At 35.5% G+C, this 23,197-nt stretch overlaps 1 protein-coding gene across 1 annotated transcript; it reads left to right on the forward strand.

Annotated features, from left to right (window-relative positions):
- Positions 1-8: 8 nt before the first annotated feature.
- On the forward strand, positions 9-23,058 carry LOC125056850 (collagen alpha-1(IV) chain). The gene is made up of 15 exons (XM_047660163.1): positions 9-139; positions 13,191-13,376; positions 13,454-13,498; positions 13,632-13,916; positions 14,019-14,267; positions 14,371-15,154; positions 15,234-15,494; positions 15,573-15,795; positions 16,049-16,164; positions 16,251-16,651; positions 17,093-19,163; positions 20,019-20,196; positions 21,171-21,285; positions 21,772-21,992; positions 22,390-23,058. Exons 1-15 carry the CDS (start codon positions 62-64, stop codon positions 22,559-22,561), a joined length of 5,385 nt encoding a protein of 1,794 aa, XP_047516119.1. The 5' UTR covers positions 9-61; the 3' UTR covers positions 22,562-23,058.
- The last annotated feature ends 139 nt before the right edge of the window (positions 23,059-23,197 follow it).

A 23,197-nucleotide genomic window follows, 5' to 3' on the forward strand; every position in this document is an offset into this window, starting at 1 on the left:
CCCGGCATCTCAGCACCCGGTGACACCCGCTGAGGGCGCGCGGCAGTAGTGTGGCGCAGCCATGTCGGGCCCGGCGCGTGCGCGCCTCTTTGTGCCCGTTTCTCTTCTTCTCCTATGGATACCAACTCAAACTACAGCTGTAAGTAATATTGTAATTATTTTCAAAAAAAATCACCCAAAAGATGACAACAACGCTTAACTATTGCTGATTTTTAGATGAAGATTCTTTAACATTAAGTGTAGATAGTACATAGTCGTGTTATAAAAGCCTTGATAAAGCCCGACCACAATGTAAGGATTTCAAAGTCAAATCTGCAACGTTTCAAACCCCTTTCAAAAAGTGGTTGTAGTCTGTGTAATATCCACATATAACAGTATGTAACTTTGTTTATATGAATGTGCACATGGGCGTTATTATGAGTGCTGAAAAATGCAAAAAGATTCTACGAACAGGAATTACTATTATGTTATAATTAATAATGACTTTTGGCTACTCTTTTAGCTGTTTTTAACAGATATAGACGAGTTTTAATAATATGTTAACTTTTCTTTATCCAGATAAAGCTATTTATATATTTAAAGAACTTTCTGATTTGTGTTACAGATAATTCAGATGTATTTTCTTGTTTATTTTATAGATTTATTATTTCGATATCTCGTTGATGTCGTTACCAAGTAAGATTCAGAAACGAGATTGAACGCTAATTGTGACTCCATTACTTCATCAATACCTTGGTGTTTCCATACGGGAGACATAGTCGGAATAAAGGCCGATTTACATTATCTTAGTGTTTAGGAGAGTGCTTTAAGATAGTACTTTAGTTGAAACATGTAAACGCTACGCTAAAGAACTTGCCTTTCAAGTTGTACTAAAGCACTCTCCTAAACACTAAGATAATGTAAATCGGCCATAAGTTAGGATCAATTCGTATCAATCTACGTAGTACCGAATTCAAGCTGTATATGTATTAAATTTAATCAATTTGGTTTGGAGTAGATATTATTTGATAACAGATAGAAAATTCAACTTTTAAGGTTCTTTGCCGCCTAATGTAGATATGTATACTTACGTTTCATCTAGTTGTGGCTTCGTCTTTAAGTACATATTATGTACCTTATAACTTAATAGGGTTCCCAAATATTACACATTGACATGCATAAAATAATGAATAAACACATTTTTATTTATATTATTCACTTTATATCCGTTAAAATACCTATATGAAAATCGTTAACTTTTTGTCAAAACATTTTACATACTTAGTATTTTTATTGTTAGAAAGTTATTATTAGGTGAACAAATGGACTGCGATTTACTACACCAAAATTTATTTCTGTAGCTGTGATGTGAATTTTTCACTGTACTTAGGCGTAACACAAACACTCACTAAATTCTTAAGATCTATCTATGCACTATCGATTCACCTGTTTAAGCATAAATCCGTAGAAAATAAACAAATATACTATCACATTTATTATTTATTTAGTGATTGCTATTACAAATTAGTAATTTACATAGGTAAGGGTAGAATAAGTAGTTCGTTTACGGGCTTCTCACATTTAACATAATTAGACAGCTCACTCTATATACCTCTAAACTCTACATAAACCTCTCTGTCAGTTATTTAAAAGTTAAATAGACTACAATACAGACGTGAAATTAGAACTCTTGTTTCGGTTTTCATCTAGAATATACTAATTTTCTTTGATACATATACATTGCGTTTTTTCGTATACGATTCAAGTTGCATTTTCGGTTTTTTTATTTCCAATGACTACACAAGAATTAACGGTCTCGCAAGTCTAAGTTTGATGATGATGATGATGATGATATTAATTCATCCCTAATGGGAAAGGCAAAGGACTTTAGTCCATACAGCCAGATCTTGTTTCTAAGTTTGACGTCTAAATGACAATTGTCATTAGCCAAAAGCTAAGTTCCTTTGGACCGGATGTAGTTCTGAGGCATTTTCTATGTAAACCTATACGGCAATTACACTTTACACTTGTGTAAAGTAATTATCATAGATATTTTCTTAAACGTATCATAATCGACTACGAGTAATAGTTATAGGACTAGATATAGGAACTATCCTATATTTATTGCCTATCAATAATATATATTAGTGTTTTAGTTTTGCGCCAATATTAAATTTTCACAAACGCTTAAACGCAACTGTTAAGTAAACATAAATAGACTAGAATTTTTTCCAAATATTACTTAAATACATTAAAATGTACATAGTACTATATAGAAAAATACTATTGGCTCATTTGATTTCCCGCCGTAGTAAAAGCTTTTTTCGTTGTTGTAGTAAAAGCGTAATTCAATATAAGTTTAATCAGTATTAATTGATATTGTTTATATGAATAGTATAAAATTTTAATAATCTGTTATAGCGTGTAGGTATGTAAAGCTATCTTGACGTTTATATTTTGTTATTAATAAAGTTTATGGAGACACAGTTCTTTATCTTTTGTATAATAATTTTTACTTAATTAATGGTAATAATACAGATAACATAGTTTTAGAGTATGATGAGGAGATACGTTGAAGCATTATGTAATCGTTATTTTATTATAAATGCGTATGTTAAGATACCTTTTTACTTGAATACCATTTGAATATAAAAAAATGTTCACCCTATACAACAATCAAATCAATATTTTATTAACATAATTGTTCTCAGAGAGTAGCGCTACGACCGTTACGCGTTAATATCGAAGAGAGCAAGAAAATCCAAACAACTTATAGTTGAGCCTATATTACTGCCCATGCCGGATGTAATAACATAGATTCTGAAATGACTGACAAAATCCTATCCTTTATATACCTATAATTTATGGTTTTCTTAAGTACATTGTTATATTACATTTCCAATATATTTTAGGAATAACTAATAGTACACTAGTAATCCGTATGATTGAAGCAATTTTAACTAAATTTTTGGTCTACATCATATTTCGACCTTTGATCTAAATCTGATAAAATTTTTAACAAAAATGGCAAATACATTGCAATTGTTTTCTACGAATTATAATATTGAATTTCTGATTATGTTTGGCAAAATTTGCTTAACCAATCTATTTATTTATAGAATATAAAAAAATTCAACTGGAATTTGCGTTCCAATTTGCGTGAATGATTTTGTTTTAAGGAAGTGTTTTATAATTGGTCCGAATACTCAAATAAATTTTTCTGTTAAGTTATCAAGTGAACTATATTTCAAGATTATAAATGTGTTCATTAGACAATCTGGTGTTACGGTAACCTTTGCTCTATTATCTTTTAACGTTTTTATTCGGTACATATCAAGTGGCAACAACATTTTTATCATTATCCGCCCTCGTGACCTAAAAAAACAGCTTAAAGTTTAGTAATTACAAATTAGCATAAACATTTCATTGATGAATGCCGATTCATTTATTAAGCCTAAAATAACCACTGATTCACACGGACATTGTTTTCATAAATATTTTCGAAATAAATTGACTATTAATATTATTACGAATGTTGTATTATCATGGTGAAATAATTTATGAAAACAAAACTTCTCTCATTACAATATTAGTATGGATGAAGATAATACAGTTCACCTCTTGGTAATAAAATGTGGTTTGTTCTACTAGTCAATAGTCAACATCTATGAAACTTGCGTAAAATTTATATGAATTTGCATTCGTTTAAATAGCCATGATACAGGGACTCATCCATGACTTTCTTCTTATAATAACAACACTGTTCGAAACAATTCAGTCAAATCTACATCATGCGCGCTACAAAGCATGAGAAACGTTGAAAATGTTTTATAATCAAGTCAAATTAAATATGTAGTAATAATCCAGTATGATTACAAGACGAGAAAATTCAAATATTGTCATTTAGTTGAATTACTTACATTAATAAATCTCTTTATTGACGAGTCATAAGTGTACAATGTGTTACCTATATGATTAAATGGTTTTTGAATTATTTGAATAACTTTGAAATTTAATAGACGAGTTAAAAACAAGTAATTTACTTTTTAATTTTATTAAAAAAAAAAAAATTTACTGTAATACAATATTATTTTATACAATAAATATTGTAGTTATTGTAGCGGGTTTCCTAATTAAAATAATTTACCATTACAGAATCAATATAAGCATGCCAAATGTTCACAAATGCTTTTACGGATACGAAAATTCTCAGTAATGATTGTGTTAGTACCAAAAAATATCTTATCATTTAAATAAAATTTACGACACTAAAGGTTGTAACCTCTGATAAATTTAGCGACAAGACCAAATTGTGCTTGATAATATACAGTGGCAACCTTCGCTTGTTTTACCAGTTCAAAATGTTACAATAATTAAACTTTATAAATAATAATAGTAAGTTTGAGCCATCTCTATTGTTAATGCTTTAAGTAGCACCAAGCTTTACTAGTTAGAACTGACTAGAAATTAAATAAGATTTGTATGATTTTTTACATCCTTATAGAGAAAATAAATCCAGTGACCTAAATCGTTTCAATTAACATGCCAAAGTTGTCTACTGTACTTAAACATACCTGGATTGGGAAATATATACAAATATAATAAATCAGTGGCGCTACAACATTTTTAGGTCTGGCCCTAAGATTTCTGTATCTGCTTCATGATTATTTGTCAATCAAACAGGCATGTAGGTGGTCAGACTTCTGCGCCTGACACACGCCGTCGTCTTTAGGTCTGAGGCAAACCGGTTTCCTCACGATGTTTTCCTTCACCGTTCGAGTGAATGTCAAATGCGTACATAGAAAGAAAGTCCAGTGGTGAATAGCCGGCGATCGAACCTACGACCACACTACTCATTGTAGGAATTGGGAAATATATTATTTATAATAAACTAAATAGTATCTAACCTTTATTTGTATTAAGTAGAAGCGTAGAAAGAATAATATTTATCTAATTAACAAAAATACTGCCACTTTGACCAAGAATGGGCTCAAGCGTAGTATGTACCGTAGCGTATAAAAATATTATGTAAAAAATGGGAATTCATAGGAATTTAAACTAGAATGTGCAGCAATTTGAGAAATTGATATTGTTGACTATACATAGACCTCAAACTTTTGGCAGTCAGAGTTATTAAATCCATAGTACAAGCTGGAATCCAGCTTTGTTTCCAGCTAATTATAACTATTTACTTTCTGTCTATGTGCGCATACAGTGAAGGAAAACATCGTGAGGAAACCGGAATGCCATTGCCTCTCTTGAATAAGTCGACGGCGTGTTTCAGGCATAAAAAGCTGAGCTACTTGTAGTTCGTAAATTAAATGATGACAAAACAGATACAGAAGTCTGAGGCCCAGACCTCAAAGTTTGTAGCACCATTAGCTCTAGTTGTATAGCCATTTAAGTGTTTATTAAGTGTTTAAGCATGCAAATACAGGGGTCTAGGCTCAGAATATGATTTTTTCCCATTCGGTGTCGAGACCCTTGGTCCGTGGGGTGCTAGCGCTATTAAGGCTTTTTAAAGAAATATCAAAAAGGTTAGTCGACATCACAGGAGAAGGAAGATCTGGCAGCTACCTCGGACAAAGAATTAGTCTAGCTATTCAAAGGGGCACGCTGCCAGTATCTTCAGAACCTTGCCTAAAGGAGTCCCCCTTTTAATAATATATTTTAGTTTATGTTAAGGTTAGTAATTTATTTCAATGTATAGTGTTTATTATATACTGCATTGAAAATGTAAATAATTTAAACATACTGATTGATGCTTTAATGTTTTTGGTCTCCTTAGGTCGATTTTGTATCGCTTGCCTCTAATTACGCACTAAAATATATATTATTATAAAAAATAATTATGTTACGTAGATAGAAAATTAATTTTCTATAAGATATAACGACACACATTTTTTGGAGATTATTGACCCCTCCCCCCGTGTAACGTTTTTCTGTACCCAAGTAGGTATAGTAAAACGTTTCGTGACCACCTAGTGACTCTTTATACCTAAAAGTTACCATTATGTGGTGTAAAGTACTGGAAAGTCGAAAATAATATTAATAATAACGCGTAATTCAATCCCCGCCCCGCATTGTAACGTTTTACAAAAGGACCCCCCCAAAATTCGTTCCGTAATACTTGAACACTCCCAATGATAGAGTGACTAAAATTTTCAAAATGAATCTTAATTCTAAAAACTTAATTTAGAGTAGGCTATCTCGATTGAAATAGGTCAAAATCAGTGTCCATTGAAACTTTCGTAACGGGGTCGCGACAGCAGGATCCCTTATCAAGCGCACAGGAAGCGTATTATCAACTTGTCGTTTATTTTAACACAATTTTTGCAATTGTTGCCGAAATAATTAAAATTTTATTACCATATCATGGCAGATAACAATTTTAGAATGAATTTGATTTAGGACAGTACAATGTTATCACTAAAGTTCAAAGCGCTATTTAAATTATATTACGTCTTAAGTATTTAGTAGTATGGAATTATATACTGATATTTAAATAAATATAATCGCAATGAAACATGTTACCCAACAACAAACAAACTACTAAATTTGTTGTATGATATTATACATCTATACAGGAGTTTATATTCAACTAATAAACTTTATAACGCCATAAAGGATAGTTAAATATAATAGCTAAGATATTATAAGTTATATATTGTTCGTCGCTATCCGTAACTTAATTCCGGGGTGAATCGTCCTGTCAATGTTCGCTTCAATTCATGAGTCGCTGTTTTATCGCCTTGCCGTACAGAACATTGAACTCAAGAGGATGTTACACTATGATTCCCATTTTTAATCGTCGCTAGAAATAAAAGCACGGAAATAAGTCACCGAATTGCACAGTTCATGGCTTTATTTAGAATGGAGTTATTACGCCTAGCCATAAGCAACCAAAAAGTAAATTTATAAATCTATGTACATTATAATATAATCTTTAAAAAAAGAGTAATTTGCGTCAACAGTGACAAGTTGCTGTACAATTAAAACCACCGACAAAGATGCATAGAGTAAATTATATAGAATAGGTTAGCCATTTTGCAACTTGCAGTTTATAGCTGCACTGAAAGTTATTGCTTACTTCCAGTTACGTAAAATAGGTCAATAGTTTCAGTACTGCAACAAAAGGCACATTAATATACGGTTATATTCTTAAACTATATTTGCAGTTGTTTGCATTTAGGATTCCTAAACTTATTCGTGATTAAATTTTATAAAATTAACAGAACCAGCTTTATTAGTTCATGATATTTAATTAATCAATATATTTGACAGCAATCTGATCAGAGGGCTTAATGCTTTACGTCAATATGACAATCTTAGGTTTTGACAGCGCAATTCCATATGTTTGTGTAGGAAACTACGCGTAGTATTGTAACTAAACGTTGTACGTAGGTGCTTCCATTTACTTTAAAATACGCTTTTCTTTTTCTGTTATGTAGCTGTTCGATTTTACGTATCGCAACAAAGAATTTAAAACTACAAAGCAACAATCAATCCAGCAGGATCTCTTATATTCTCGTTTTCATTAAATAAAATACAAGCCTTGATTTATGTAAATATAACTATAATAATTATAATTCACGTGATTTGTTATAAAATTGACGATAGTAGATTCAGATTTATAGCTAGGTAGTCTATTTTTGTAGCATTAAGTCACATTGCAAGTACAACTCACATTGTGTATCGGGAGCACGTTTACGAGTTACCGGGGTCACCAGATTCCAGTAAACCGATCGTAAATCTGAGTTTGCTCTGCTTTTTTGACATAGTTTTATTAGTTATAATGCAACGAAAATAAACGTTTATTAATGTACAGACTCCACGTTTCGATAGGTAGGTGACTAATATAATATGACTATGACGAAGAAAATATTAAAAGGAAAACACTTTACTATACAACGAAATATTTAATTAATAACGCCATAGAGTTTACATTGTAACCAAATCAACGACCGTAACCTTCCACCTCCCAACGGGCCATGGGCCAGACATATTTCTGTACATGTTTCATTCGTCATTCATGCTTATATCCGTTGAAAAAGTGTTATTAATTGCTCATATTAAAAAGTTTTTACCCAATAACCAATACCAGGTTTATATTAGACACAATATGTGTCGTTACACAATAACAATAAATAAGGATTCATCCAGAAGGACTCTAGTTACCTACACATATACGTTATGGGTATCGTTTTAAACAAAGGCCGAAAGAAATATGAAGTTAGGCACGGGACGTTCGTTGCGGGATGTGCAAATGGCTGTTATCGCCTGGGACACTGCCATGATTGTTTATCCAGCCCGTTCCATGAATTGCAACCAATGAATCATGCGTTCTATAATCGCTTTGATACCTACCACATGTTATAATCATTAATGACATAATTCATAAAAAAATTCGGTAATGATTCTACCCGATGAATTTGAAATTATTTCAGCAGAATTATTCATGATGCAATCAACGCAATGTATGTGATGATTATGTTTGATAAAGACAATTAAGCTGAATATGTTTCTTATCAAGTGTTGTTTCATAGTCTGACTTCAACAATGCAATACGACATAAACATGCTGTCAGTTTCGCTTATAATAATAACTTGTTAAAACTATTGCCACAGAAAAATATATCTCGTAACTGTTACAGATACAGATAAAGTCATTTTTTAAAAATTAAATATAATAGTAAATAACTAAGAGATGTCATTTCACAAATTACAGTAAAATTTGGTAAAAATATACAACAAAGACGTGTCTTAAAAATAATAATAATAGCTTTTATTGTTTAAATATCATCCTTTTTAAACGTGGTTGTTATGTTTGGGTTTGTTAGACGCGTGTCCATATCGGTATTTGTGAATTTCGCATTGCCTGCATTTCATAGCGGATTCTTAGAAATGACGGCTTCGAATGGACAAAAGAAATGAACTCTGTTGTCAAGTATATATTTAATTTATAGATCTAATAACATGCAACCTTTTAATACGCTTTAAACAACGTGTCTGTTTCAAATTTAAATTGATCTAATAATAAACAATGTTTTTAAATGTTATTCATACCGTAAGGTAAGTAAATAAATAATAAAATATTATTTAGCAATAAACACTATATATCTATTATTAGACGAGTAAGTTAAACTATGAATAATAAAAGAAATTACGGCTACTGTGAATTGTCCGACTAACTGATAAATCGAGTTTCATTCTCATTTCATTTATTATTTTCTACAGCGATTTTAAGTCTATAAATTTATAAAACTAGGTGCTTAATCGCAACATTTTTGCGTCCCTGAGAATACGCGTCAACCGGAAGAACGCACACTGACAGCGCCCACGCCACAGGAAGCGCTGTTCGCACTGAAAAATATGTGACATAGTAGCAAAGAACTAATTAAATACGATTGATTTATCATAATTGTATCTATGTACTTCCAAAGCTGGTCATAAACAAGAGAGGGCTTCTCTTAAATCTATAATTTTTTCAGCAGCTAGGTGAGGGGTACTGGGTTCGATTCCCGGTTCGAGGGCAAGTTTTTATTTAATTTAAATTTGTTCTCGGCCTTTTGGAGGGTTGTGCGGTACCGGGCGAGTGCCTAAACCGTACATGGAGGACACGGTCGAATTTCTAAAGACAAGCACGAATTATAAAAAATCCTATACTTGACGCTGGCTAATGCACATATCGTGCCAGAGCCATAAAAAAAAAAATATAATTATGTTTCTGCAGTTCAACGTATCCGTAACAGACCAAAGCTTTCATATCTATTCATTAAGTATTTAATTTATGAACTACATTAGTACATTTACACAATGGCTGACACCATTGTACATAATTTTAAAATTTTGGTATATCTAGTTTAATTTAATACTTACTTTCTTGGATTTATTTTCCCTGAATCCCAAGAGAACAAACCATATTTTCCGTGATAGTCAATTGCTCATACATAAAACTGAAAATAAAACAAACATATAATTATATATTTGGTGTCTTCCCAGCACTATTTTTTTACATATTGTATCTACAGAGCGTTACACGTGTAAGGTACATTACATAATTAAATTTACATTTGTCAAGCTTTAGTGCAATGGACTAAGTGCGTTAATAAATATCATAGTAGCATCATGAACACAAATGCCTAGACGCAAAACAATAAACTAATTTAAGATAACGTCATTTGTTTCGGTGATATATAGTCCTTAGATTCAAATGATGTTTAAATTACTTCACAATCAAAATGCATGCATCAATAAATGGAGTTTCAAGGAAACTCATGTTCTAAGTTGATTTTTTTAAATATATTTTTGGGTATCGTAAATAGATCGTAGCGTTTCGTAGACAGCTACGTAACAAATTTACTACCTTTGTAAGCTCTATTTATCCGTGTCCGGATTATGAGCTAGACCTCGGGACAACAAAGTTCGAACACCAGCCCCAAAAAAAAACCATATAATATAGTCTATATATTCAGTCGAGATCAATGATTTCTGTTAATACCTAAGAATAATAACATCATAGTTGTACAAAGTACTGTAGGTTAAACGGCAAAAAAAATCAAAGACAATGTGGTTTAGTAATTAGAATTTAAATGTTTTCTTTTTCGAAGTCTATTCTGTGGAGGCTACAGCCCGGGGTCCCGATCGCCCTCCCCTAAATCCAGGCCTCTATTTATCTAGGATAGTTAAAACTGATAATTAAAGCTGCCTTCCAGTTTCACAAGTATAAATTGAGATTTACACAATCTCACTTACACTAACTCCGCCGGCTCTGGGACCCAAAATGTCCGAATCGAGAAATTCCAGCGCACGCTGTGTGACTGCTGATTTTCAGCAGGTCCTCCTCCACCAACATTCCAACTGTACCAGGGCTGGCCTACTGTTTCCCGACTAGTAGGCCGGTTTAGATATGCCTTTACTGATCCTGCCCAAGCGCTCAAGGCGCCCCACGTAGTTGATGGGCCTTGTATTCACCTCTAATGTTGGGCTGGCTACCAATTCTTTTATTTCGGTGTATTTTCGGATAGTCCATGATCGGTCCTTTTCGGTCCTAGGATTTTACGCAATATATTGCGTTCTGTATGTGTTATACTCGCAGGTAATGATAATAAAAATATAAGTTGAATTACCCGGAATATGTACTCGTGTCAATTAAACTATTACCAAACAAACTATTTATTATAAACGAAATACGTTTTCCAGAAGTATACCACAAACTCATAAACAAGAATTAACCTTGATTGCAAGAACACTAAAACATATGACTCTATCAAATAGTGTCCTTAAACGAATTTAACTCGTTACAAATGTAAATTGATATCGTTTGAAACGCCTTCTTAATAAATTGCGATGACACTTGCTCTATTCTCCGTAGAGATCGGCAAATATGGAGTGTTTAAATATGTAATGAAATATTAAGAACTACATTTAATTAAATAAATAATAATTGTCCTGACAGTTCAATTAAAGCTTCCATTTCTTTCCATGTTTTTCGATGATTAAACTGTACTTTACTGTAACCACATCCTGTTTGTGATAGATAGCTTTCTGTGTTTGACATACGCCGAAGATTTTCAGGACTAAAGCATGCCGGGTTCTTTAAGGTGTATGCAGTCACGGTACAAAACGCGTGTTAAATGTGCACATACAAAAATTGCATTGCACAGCCGTTATTCGAGCGTAAGATCTTTGGGGCATTAAGAGTCGCTCGACTAGGCCAACACTGACGGTCGGGAAAATCACACCAAAACTAACATAAATAATTGTTATTGCTAGACAAAAAACTTAAAATGTCAACGGAGATTAAAGTTCATTTAATGATATATGTTTTTATAATCAAGTCATCCTTACACGTGTTTTGATAATGATTTTAAAACAAATATATTATTTACGAGTGTTTTATTATATCTTCTTTATATATATAAAAATGTTATATTGGTTTGTGTACGCTTCAAATACTCAAAAAGTTCTGCACCGATCGAACTGAAATTTTAGCATGATATATATTTTATTTTATTATATAATCAGCATCAAGGATTGTTTTTATCTATATTGTTTTCTGTTTTTTATTTTTTTCCACAAGTATTGTAAAATTAAACTTGTTTTATTAAATTTTTAATTCGTAAAATTTCCTTCAACAACATTATTTCACTATTTTAACAAAAGACGTTAATTTTGACCGCTTCTTTTGGCTTTCTTGAGTATTTAAAACTGAATGATTGGAGGTTACCTGTCATTCTCAAACGATTAATTGTAAAATAAGTCATGTCAAAAGCTCATCAACGTATTTATTGTGTTTTTAATTATTATATCGTTTTGCTGAAGTGACATCATCGACCTACTTACATATTATTGTTCTGTTGAAGTCATTGAGTAAAATAATGATCGTCTTAGCTTATGAGCTACGAAATTCTATGTGATTTTCGTCTTGATGTTTTAACTTCTTTGTTCATTTTAGTAACCAATTTATTTCTAATCAAATATTTTATGATGTCATAGTATATTAAAAGTATTAAACAGATTAGGAACAACCACTTTTGGGTATAAAAAAAAAGAAAAAATACTAAAGATTAAGCTAAACTAAACTAACTAAACTAAATCCCAAATAGCAGTTGTAGTTCACGTGTAGGTTTTTCTATCACTAGTGACATGAGAAAAACTGTTATTTTGGATAAATAACCCTAGTGATAATTGAGCAGTACTAAAGTGAAATAAAGCTTTTGGACAAGTTTCATAAAACCCATTTAAAGCAGGAAAAATAAATATTGCATTAAATTTTCTTTAATCAGTGATTTATATGCTCTACTAAGTGGTAGGAAGTGCAATGGTCTTACACTTACTCCGGGAATCTGTGTCAGAGGTCCCGATGATAAGGCACGCTCATTGTTTTACTTAATGTTCCCAATCAAATATTGTTTACGACGTTCTGCTTTCATGGCTTAATATTAAACTTGTTTGATTAAGATGCATGTAGACAAATCTGATGGTGAGCTCACACATTTTGCTACCTACTTTATTAATGAAATAAAAAAATCCATGATATCGGCTCTTAATCTGTGCGTGATTGTTCTATTTAACCAGTCCATCCAAACTTGTGAAAAAATTCGCCACCTCACGAGTTTATAGCTGTGATAAACATTCATTCTTTCGCGTTTCTGCATCTAGATCGTAGACTGCATCGTGCTTATTAATTTAAATAATAATAATTAACAGGTTGTCTGCAACCAAACAAGATGCGATTGCACTGGATTAAAAGGAGATAGGGGTGATCCGGGTCCTCCAGGTGTACCCGGGCTACTAGGAGAATATGGAGATGATGGCCCAGAGGGTCGTATGGGTATTATGGGGGAGTTAGGGGACTTAGGTGAAAGAGGAGACGAAGGTGACAAAGGTGAAAGGGTAAGTTGTCTTTATAAATTTATATTTGTTTAATTATTATTTGTTAAGAACGCATTTTACATTTTTATTTATTTCAGGGGTCAGATGGACCATATGGACCACGAGGATATACTGGGCCACAGGTAAATTAATTTATCTATGCAAAAATTAAAGAAAATTGATTTATTAAATGACGAGTACTTTAGTAATATTGAAATGGAATAACCATTTGGAATTAATCCACGTAAGGACTACAAAACACTAATGAAATTTTAGGGTCCTCCAGGGTTCGAGGGTATCAGGGGAGTGTTTGGATTAGATGGTTGCAGTGGAGTTGATGGTGCCATAGGTTTACCAGGCCCCCAGGGTATTCCTGGTGATAGAGGTCTACCAGGTCCATACGGAGAGAAAGGAGCCCAGGGTCTAGCTGGTGAAGGAGGTGTAAACTCACAAGGTGCGAAAGGAGTTCAAGGTGACTTTGGTCGTCATGGAGTTCCAGGCCCACCTGGTCCAACGGGTTGGATAGGAGATGGTGGACCCCGAGGAGAAACTGGAGATCAGGTTATATGTTCAATTGATATGTTGGTCTTTTTGATTTATACATTTTTATATTAATATGTTGGATATCGATTTAGAATTTTATAAATTCAATTTTAATTGCAGGGTCCAATGGGAAACCCTGGTGTGCCAGGATACAGAGGTGACACTGGTGAGGATGTTGTAGGTTCACCTGGTGAAAAAGGAGATCAGGGTGAAGTTGGAGAACCTGGAAGACCAGCTCAAGTAGTTTTTATCCAACAAGTACAGCAAAATATAACAATTTTAGCCAAAGGTAATAGAGGAGATAGGGGTCCAAGAGGTCAACAGGGAGTCAAGGGCATAAAAGGAGAACATGGTTCTACAGGAAGACCGGTAAGTTCTTTTTATATTTAAAGAAAATAATAAAAAGTAGAAAAATGCACATTTAAAAATAAAAACACGATATTTCAATAATAACCATAGAAACGTTTAATAGGGACCATATGGTTTACATGGTGCTCAAGGATATAAAGGAGACCAAGGTGAAAATGGTCCAAGAGGAAAGCCAGGTGTGAGAGGAGTACTAGGTCCAGCTGGGCCTAAAGGTGATAAAGGAGCACCGGGCTACGCGGGCTTAGACGGTGATGATGGACTATCGGGTGAAATAGGAGAGGAAGGAAGAGCTGGTACTCCTGGCGAACAAGGTTTCATGGGAGAGCCTGGTATATACGACGAAACTTTAAGTGAACCAATAAAACCAGGTTCCATGGGTCCTCAAGGACCAATAGGTCCTCCCGGTCCTACAGGAAGTACTGGCCTCGACGGGGCTCCTGGACTACCTGGTATAGTAGGTCTGCCTGGATTACCAGGTATAAAAGGTCTTCCTGGCCGTGAAGGTGTGATGGGTATATCTCCTAAAGGTGAGCCAGGAAACGACGGTTTTAAAGGTTTACCAGGACAGCGAGGACCTCAAGGGTCACCCGGATTGATGGGCTCTATGGGGCCTAAAGGTTTTAAAGGTGCTACAGTTGTGGGACCTTATGGTGAAGATGGTACTCCTGGGACTGATGGTTCACCAGGATTAAGAGGTGAAAGAGGTGATAATGGAGTCATGGGTCCACCTGGTTTTCCTGGACGAGGTGTTCATGGAGTTGGTCCACCGGGAGAAGATGGACCGCCTGGTCCACCTGGTTTCACTGGTGATCCAGGCATACCTGGACGACCAGGTCTTCATGGCACAAGGGGTGAACAAGGAGACGACTGCCCTGTCTGTAAATCCGGTAAATTTTAATTTTATTTATCTGTCAATTTACTATCATAATTAAATCCTTTTTTATTCATAATCAATTTATTCAAAAGGTCTTCCGGGCCCTAAGGGACAAAGAGGAGATGATGGCTTTTCTGGTCAAAAAGGATTCCCTGGATATGAAGGGTTACCCGGCCCTCGGGGTAAGAAAGGTTTACCTGGATATCCCGGCATTCCCGGTCAAAAAGGAGTAAAAGGAAATAAAGGTCAATCTGGAATGGCTGGACCACAAGGACTTAGAGGGCGAAAAGGGCGTTTATTAAACCCACCGTACGCATTGACTTTAGCTGAAAAAGGCCCACAGGGACCCCTAGGTAATGAATCGAATCCATTTACGATTCTATATCAAATTATATGGTAGTAAAGAACAATTTTACAAATGTTATTTTCAGGATTTCTGGGAGATGCTGGTCTGCCAGGAGATGCTGGATGGCCTGGACCACCTGGCGACCATGGCCTGCCTGGTCTTAAGGGCATGACAGGCAACGACGGTCTGCCTGGTTTTCCTGGACGCAACGGTACTCACGGTCGCGACGGAGCACCTGGATGGCCTGGACGAAACGCCGATGTACCGTACGCCTTCTTGACGGGACAGAAAGGAGAGCAAGGCATAAAGTTAGTAAAATTACTCAAAATTAATTTATTTTTATAGATCTAAACTCAGTAGTAATCTAAATTCAAAAATAGAAGCAATAAAAAGTCCTGTAACAAAATGACCTTCGAGTAGACATAACACTTCCATTCCTCAAATTTTTTATTGACTTCTAATCTATAGGTATAGAATATTTTTACATACTCCTTAAATTACTCTTGGTCCAAAACTGAAGTTATTTGATATTTTGTGCTTTTTTGCAAAAAAAAATATTAGGGGTGAACGTGGAGAGCCCGGTGATGATGGTTTTAAAGGAGAGAGCGGGGAAGCTATTGGTTCGGAGATTAACTCAAAGGGTTCAAAAGGAAACATCGGACCATTTGGTCCGGAAGGTATTATATAATTTCATAAATTAGTATATTAAAGAAATCATACAACAAGCATGTAGGTATGCTAATTAATATATTTAATGTTTTAGGATTAAGGGGTAGAAAAGGAGACATCGGTGAGAGTGGATATGATGGAATACCAGGATCAAGAGGTGACATAGGTGACACTGGTGTGTCCCTGCAAGGGCCTGAGGGAAGCAGAGGATTTCCTGGTGAAAAGGGAGATATAGGGCCATTTGGAGAGCCGGGTAAACCAGGTCCACAAGGAGTCGACGGATTTAGCGCAGAGAAAGGCAAAAAAGGTTCAAGAGGTGAAGTGGGGCTAGCTATCATCTATGGAGAAAGAGGTATAGATGGTCTGCCAGGTGAAATGGGAGATATTGGTGAACCAGGTTATCCAGGATCCCCAGGAATTGGAGGGACTATGGGCCCTAAGGGTGAAACTGGATTTGCCGGTGATGGCGGGCCCCAGGGGCCACCAGGACCTTCAGTAAGTATCGTGTAATGTGTATTCGTTAGAAGTTTAAAATTAGGAACGTAGTTTAATTTATATTTTTAAATATGCTTAAGTATTTACAACACTCCGAGGTAAATAATTTAATTATTTTAACTTTTCATAAATACTATATAGGAATAACTTTAATAGGAATGGAATTGGAATCTACTAGTAAAGAAAAATGTCAGGCACGAGACAAAAAAATATGAACAAAAAGTTTTAATTGATAAATTTAATTGTAGTTTTTTAAAGAAAGCAATTAATAAATATTTGATTTAAAAAAAAACAATAACATGACATGAGGACATGCGGACATTAAATCAGTACTAAAATCCTTTTTAAGCTGACAAAAATAAGAAGTTGTTGCTACATGGCTTTGTTTTGGATTGGTTTAGTAAATGCTATGTAAATTAATGGGTAATTAAACATTTGCAGGGACGTAAAGGAATGCCAGGGATTACACTACAAGGAGCGCCTGGTATGCCTGGAAATCCTGGATTTATGGGTGCCATCGGAATTATTGGAGAACCTGGTCTTCAGGGTTACAATGGATTGCCCGGAGACGCAGGTCCGAAAGGAACTAAGGGAGAGTTTGGTGCTATCGGTTTTAGAGGCACAACTGGAGAACGTGGTACAGTAGGCTTTCCTGGATTCCCGGGATTAATGGGTAGACCTGGTAATGACGGTCAATCTGGCGATCGTGGAGAAACGGGTGGTCAAGGATATCCGGGTCAGCCTGGGAGAACTGGAATAGTTGGTGTACGCGGAGATAAAGGAAAAACCGGCGATATTGGTCAACCAGGCTATTCAGGACTTGACGGTTTACCTGGGATCAAGGGCGGGAGCGGTAATATAGGTATGGCGGGTCTTCAGGGATTAAAAGGAGAAGATGCATTAACCGGTATGAGAGGTGATGTCGGAGAACCAGGGCTAAACGGTGTTTCTGGACGGCCTGGACTATACGGTTTAAATGGGGAAAAGGGTGATCAAGGTGATTCTGGCTTAAATATGGCTGGCTTTGACGGCGTTAAAGGTCAAAGAGGTAGTCAAGGTACTCCCGGATTCTTAGGAATTAAAGGGATCAAGGGACCCATAGGTGAGCGAGGAGTACCTGGCTATTTTGGCCAAATCGGAGATAAAGGCTTTCAAGGGTACCCAGGTTCGCCAGGACGCCATGGATTTGACGGTGTCAAAGGAGAACGGGGCCCTAACGGTATTCCTGGTGAAAGTGGCATTACTGGTGACATTGGTATGGAAGGTGAACCTGGTAAAATGGGGGCTCCAGGAATTCCAGGTGACATGGGCTTTCCTGGAGTAAAAGGTCTTAGAGGATCTCCTGGGGTAAAAGGAGTTAAAGGAGAAATGGGTCCTAGGTCGTTCTCTCCAGCCACTAAAGGAGACATTGGAGACTTTGGAATGGAAGGTTTGACGGGATTTCAGGGACAAACTGGTGAGCCTGGTTTTAATGGAAGGACCGGTATAAAGGGCGAACGAGGTGACAATGGTGCTAAAGGTGAAATTGGATTCGAAGGTGTACAGGGTCCAAAGGGATATATAGGTGAAGTTGGGCCTCCTGGACTACCTGGATTAGATGGAATAAATGCTGAAAGGGGAGAATCAGGCCTACCTGGAAAAGATGGATTGCCTGGTTGGCCTGGTAATATGGGTCAAAAAGGAGCTCCTGGGGACTTTGGAGTTGATGGGCCAGTTGGCCAACCTGGACAACCAGGACTTAGTTTTAGAGGACCAAAAGGAATGCCAGGAATGGACGGACGCCCAGGAAGGCGTGGTAACATGGGTATACCTGGAGCACGAGGAATGGAAGGTCGACCAGGCTTTCACGGACTAAAAGGAAATGTAGGAGAACCGGGTTTCGCTATAAGTCCAAAAGGTGAAACAGGAGCCCCTGGACAACCAGGTTTCTTCGGTATTAAGGGAGAGCGGGGTGAATCAGGAGAATTCGGGCGGGATGGTTATCCAGGCCCGCAGGGTCTTAAAGGATTAAAAGGAATAAGGGGTGACATCGGCAAACCCGGTCCTCCTGGATATGCCGGAATAAAAGGTATGAAAGGTGACAAAGGTGATGTCGTCTTACCTTCGGAAGTGAATCCCGGTCCTCCTGGTGAACCGGGACCGTTAGGTTACGAAGGACGTCCTGGTCTTAGTGGTAAGCCAGGAGACTTTGGTCAAAATGGTATACCAGGAATGAAAGGACACTTAGGAGACAGAGGTAGCATTGGATTACCAGGGGTGCCAGGTCCTCAGGGCGAACGGGGTCGAATCGGGCTTAAGGGTACTGTAGGTGTGGATGGTTTACCTGGTACTCCAGGGCCTCGAGGTGTACCTGCACCCCCACCTCCGATACCAAAATCGCGTGGATTTTACTTCACGGTACATTCACAGTCAAGAATGGTACCCCAATGTCCCGCCGGCACAACACCAATGTGGGATGGATTTTCACTTATACATATTATAGCCAACGCCAAAGCACATGGACAAGACTTAGGTTCGTTTGCACAACTTTTAAAATTTTCTAATTGCTTGTTCCTTCTACAGACTTACATTTCATTCATAGCTTTTGTTCACTTTCGTATTTTAACATTTGCATTGCATTTATTAAATAGTTTTGTTTTCGGGTATTAAAAATTTGTTTGCCCGATATAAAGATTTTATAAAACGTCACCTCTAATAGGTACATGGGTCCTCGTGAATCGAGCATTATACCTACAGTAAGTAAATATAGTAAATTTGACATTAACAAAGTACGTGGTCAGAATAAGCTTTGCTCCAAGTACGTTTAATATGCGAATAGTTAAGTTCGTCAGAAAGATCGTTGGTAAACTTTGTATTATAAATAATACTAGCTGACCCGGCAAACGTCTTTTGGCCATGTATATCATTCCTAGAAAACATTTCTTTAGATCAATAAAAATAACTATCAACTATAATAAAAAATAAGGGTCGATCGTAGAGGGGTGACAATTAAGGGCTGTAAGTATTTTTGTATGTTGTATCATAAAAAAATAAAAACAAACATTTGTCTAAAAAATAAAAATTTAAGGGTGGGACCACCCTTAACATTTAGGGGGATGAAAAATAGGTGTTGTCCGATTCTCAGAATTTCTGAATATGCATAAAAAAAATCATAAGAATCGGTCGAGCCGTTTCGGAGGAGTATGGTAACATACATTGTGACACGAGAATTTTATATATTAGATATAGGTAATATAATACATAATAATATATAATCCCTGTCATTTCACATATAATAAAAAATTTGTAATTCCCGCAGCATGCTTCTGGCGCCTACATTACCACTCCATAATTACCAACTCAGTAGTTATAATAATTTCTCTTTTAGGTGCTCCTGGAAGCTGTCTCCGTAGATTCTCAACTATGCCATTTATGTTCTGCAATCTAAACGACGTATGTAATTTCGCTCAAAGAGAAGACTACAGTTTCTGGCTTTCAACACCAGAGCCCATGCCGATGGCTATGACACCCATCCAAGCGAGAGACGTAGGATCATATATTTCCAGGTAGTGTTTTAATTCTTGGATTTCTTTTATATGTCAATATGTAAATTGTTGATTGATATAAATTTTAAGAGGTAATAATATTTGTTTCTAAAAAGGGTGCGTGTACTTATGTACGCGTAAGAACTTATACTTCTTTGGAATTGTATTAAAAATAGTTTTTGATTGCATACAAATAGTTTATTACAATTAAATATAATCAAAGACTGGAAAAGGAGTCATTGTCGTCAATTAAGTTCAGTTTACATTTAAAAAATTAAATAAATAAATATTTATTATTATTCTCTTACATTAAGTGTAACATAAATTCTATTATTATTCGAATGTTGTTTTAACTTCATTCTGTTAATTATGTGTCACGGTGCGCGCGCATCGTAAAATTTCACTCTCATCAATTTTTCATAACGCGCCTAAAGAAGTATAACTTCAACATGTAACCACATAATATGACACTGGACTGTCTGTTTAATAGATCCTTTTTCCTTAAGCTTAGGTTTACTAGAAAGCGGTGCCGTTATCTAACGTCCGTAATTTAACGTTGGGTGACGTCACCCATACGTTGTCTATAAATAACATCGGAGTAGGTTTTCTAGAGAACGTTGTCACCGTAACGTCAAATAGCGGTGCAAATGAGCATGACGGCCATCACAACGGTGATAAACATTAGTTCAACGTTTTTCCCGTGTAGCGGTGCCCATATTTAATTAATACAATGAATGGAAACTTGGACGAGCGAAAATGCTTGTTTTTTTTACATTATGTTAAACGGCCGTTAGTTAACGGCACCGCTTTTCTAGAAAAGCTTTACACCGACAACAAATGTGTATTGCACATTGAAAAAAAAATACATTTGTGCAGATATGTATTGGTTTTCAAACCAAGTTTCGTTATCAGGGTAGATTTACAAGTGTAACAAAGCTTCTGTATTCTTAGTAATAATTAACTGAACTCAATGGCCACACAATCATTACTTACAGATGCCAAGTTTGTGAATCCCCAACAAGAGCTATCGCTTTACACAGTCAAAGTAGTACACCGCCTTCTTGTCCCAACGAATGGGAGGAATTATGGGTGGGATACAGCTTTTTAATGGTAAGTAATTCATATTCATAACACTAATCAACATTATTAATTTACCAAAAAGTCACGTGTTATTTGTAAGCAAAATTTTCAGTAGTACGCAGCAATGGGTCACCATAAGTCACCCTTATTCTTTCTCTGAAGGGAAGCTTCTTATATGGCATGTCACTTGCGATAACTTTTGAGAGACCAGGAATTGTGTGGATATGCATTTCCAAACTTTTAGTGTCCCTACAAATTTTTAATATTTCTAGCTCTTTCTGCTTTCTGGCAGTGTTGTCCAGTATAGTAGATATTTCATAACAAGAGCCATCGCTCAGTTGTTTTGGTAAGTTCTGGGTTTAATTCAAGGCAAAACTGTATTTGTTTTATGTACAAAGCAGGCAGTTTATACTGACTGTCTACCCCTTGCCCATTTTGCGTCATAATTATACCTAGAAATATAAGAATTCTGATAAAAGAGAAGGGATCCCTATAACCAAACAATACATTTTGCAGCACACAGCTGGCCCAGATGCGTCAGGTCAGAGTCTGATATCGCCAGGTTCCTGTCTCCAGGACTTCAGAACGCGTCCCTTCATAGAATGCAATGGCCTCGGAAGATGTAACTATTTCGCCACAGCCATCTCCTACTGGCTATCTACGATCGAGGATAATAAAATGTTCTCACGCCCAGAACAGCAAACACTAAAAGTTGATCAAATATCTAAAGTCAGCAGGTAAAGATTAAATAAGCATTTTATATAAACTAGCAGTAATTCAGTCGTAGCCTGATCTATATTATTGTCAGCAACAAACAAAAAGGTATTGCCAGCAACTTTTCTCAATAAATGGTGCGCTTAAAGAAACGAAAGGAATGGAAGGAAATAATTTTTCTTGCTTTTACTTTTTACACCGTTACATTTTTCATTAATGTTTCTCGCTTTATATTAGAGAAAGAATTAAAATAACGATTAAGTAGTTCTATAAGTATTACTGAAAGATAAGTTTCTACACTTTATTTAGAAATCATAAATCAAATGTGATGATGATTTGGATTATCGGTTTGATTTCATAATTTGGTTGCGAAGTATTTTCTGTGTCGCTGTCATAAATAAATGTGTTTGTTTTTTATAGATGTGTAGTGTGTAAACGACGGAACCCGGGTCCAGCGACGGGGTACGCCCCTCGGCCAGCTGGAGTCGAGGCCGTCCCTAACGCTGTTGTGCGCAGGCCTTTGCCCCACAGACCACGATACCGCCCCAACTATGGCCGCTACCGTGGAAGACGCCGACACAATGTCATATAGACGACTCACTAGGCCCATATTTCATGACAAATACTATTCTCAGACGACTTTCAAATTTTATTGATGGTTTAGTACTATTAAAATAAGTTTTACAAATAAACCTAGTATATGTAAACATAACAGCATTTCTAGCTTAAATTAAAACAGTTTTTTAGTCATATGGGCCTGTATATTATTAACCATTTCGATTTGTATTATCTTTATGATAGGTATTCGTAAAATACCACTGAAAATATCACTGCCAATTTTAACTAAATATATTCAAAATATGTAATTCCAAAAGAAAGTTTATAAATTTAAATTGAATAGTATGTATTATATTAACTTTAAGTCACTTAGTTCATTTAATTTATATAATTTTTCTGTCATAATATTATGTGATTTGAAAATATCTGGTGGTCTATCTAAGCACAACCAAAACAATATTTCTGTAAATAAACTGTTTACATAGTAGTGGTTATATAAATAAAATTAGATTTTAATAAAACTACCAATTATTTACCTGTGTTAAATTAATTTAAAAATATTGACATTGTGTGAGTTTAATTTGTTTCACTAAAAAAAATTTCATCAAAGTCAATACAGAAATTTTATTTAAAAATGAAATGGTCAAAATATATTGCTAAAAAAAACACT

Source organism: Pieris napi, chromosome 15, assembly GCF_905475465.1.
Source record: "Pieris napi chromosome 15, ilPieNapi1.2, whole genome shotgun sequence".
Taxonomy (NCBI): domain Eukaryota; kingdom Metazoa; phylum Arthropoda; class Insecta; order Lepidoptera; family Pieridae; genus Pieris; species Pieris napi.

Bases quoted from the DNA above. Each gene is read 5' to 3' on its own strand.
- LOC125056850 (XM_047660163.1), top strand. From the start codon at position 62: ATGTCGGGCCCGGCGCGTGCGCGCCTCTTTGTGCCCGTTTCTCTTCTT. The intron at 13,377-13,453 runs GTAAGTTGTCTT...TATTTATTTCAG, and splicing joins AAGGTGACAAAGGTGAAAGG to GGGTCAGATGGACCATATGG. The intron at 15,495-15,572 runs GTAATGAATCGA...TGTTATTTTCAG, and splicing joins AGGCCCACAGGGACCCCTAG to GATTTCTGGGAGATGCTGGT.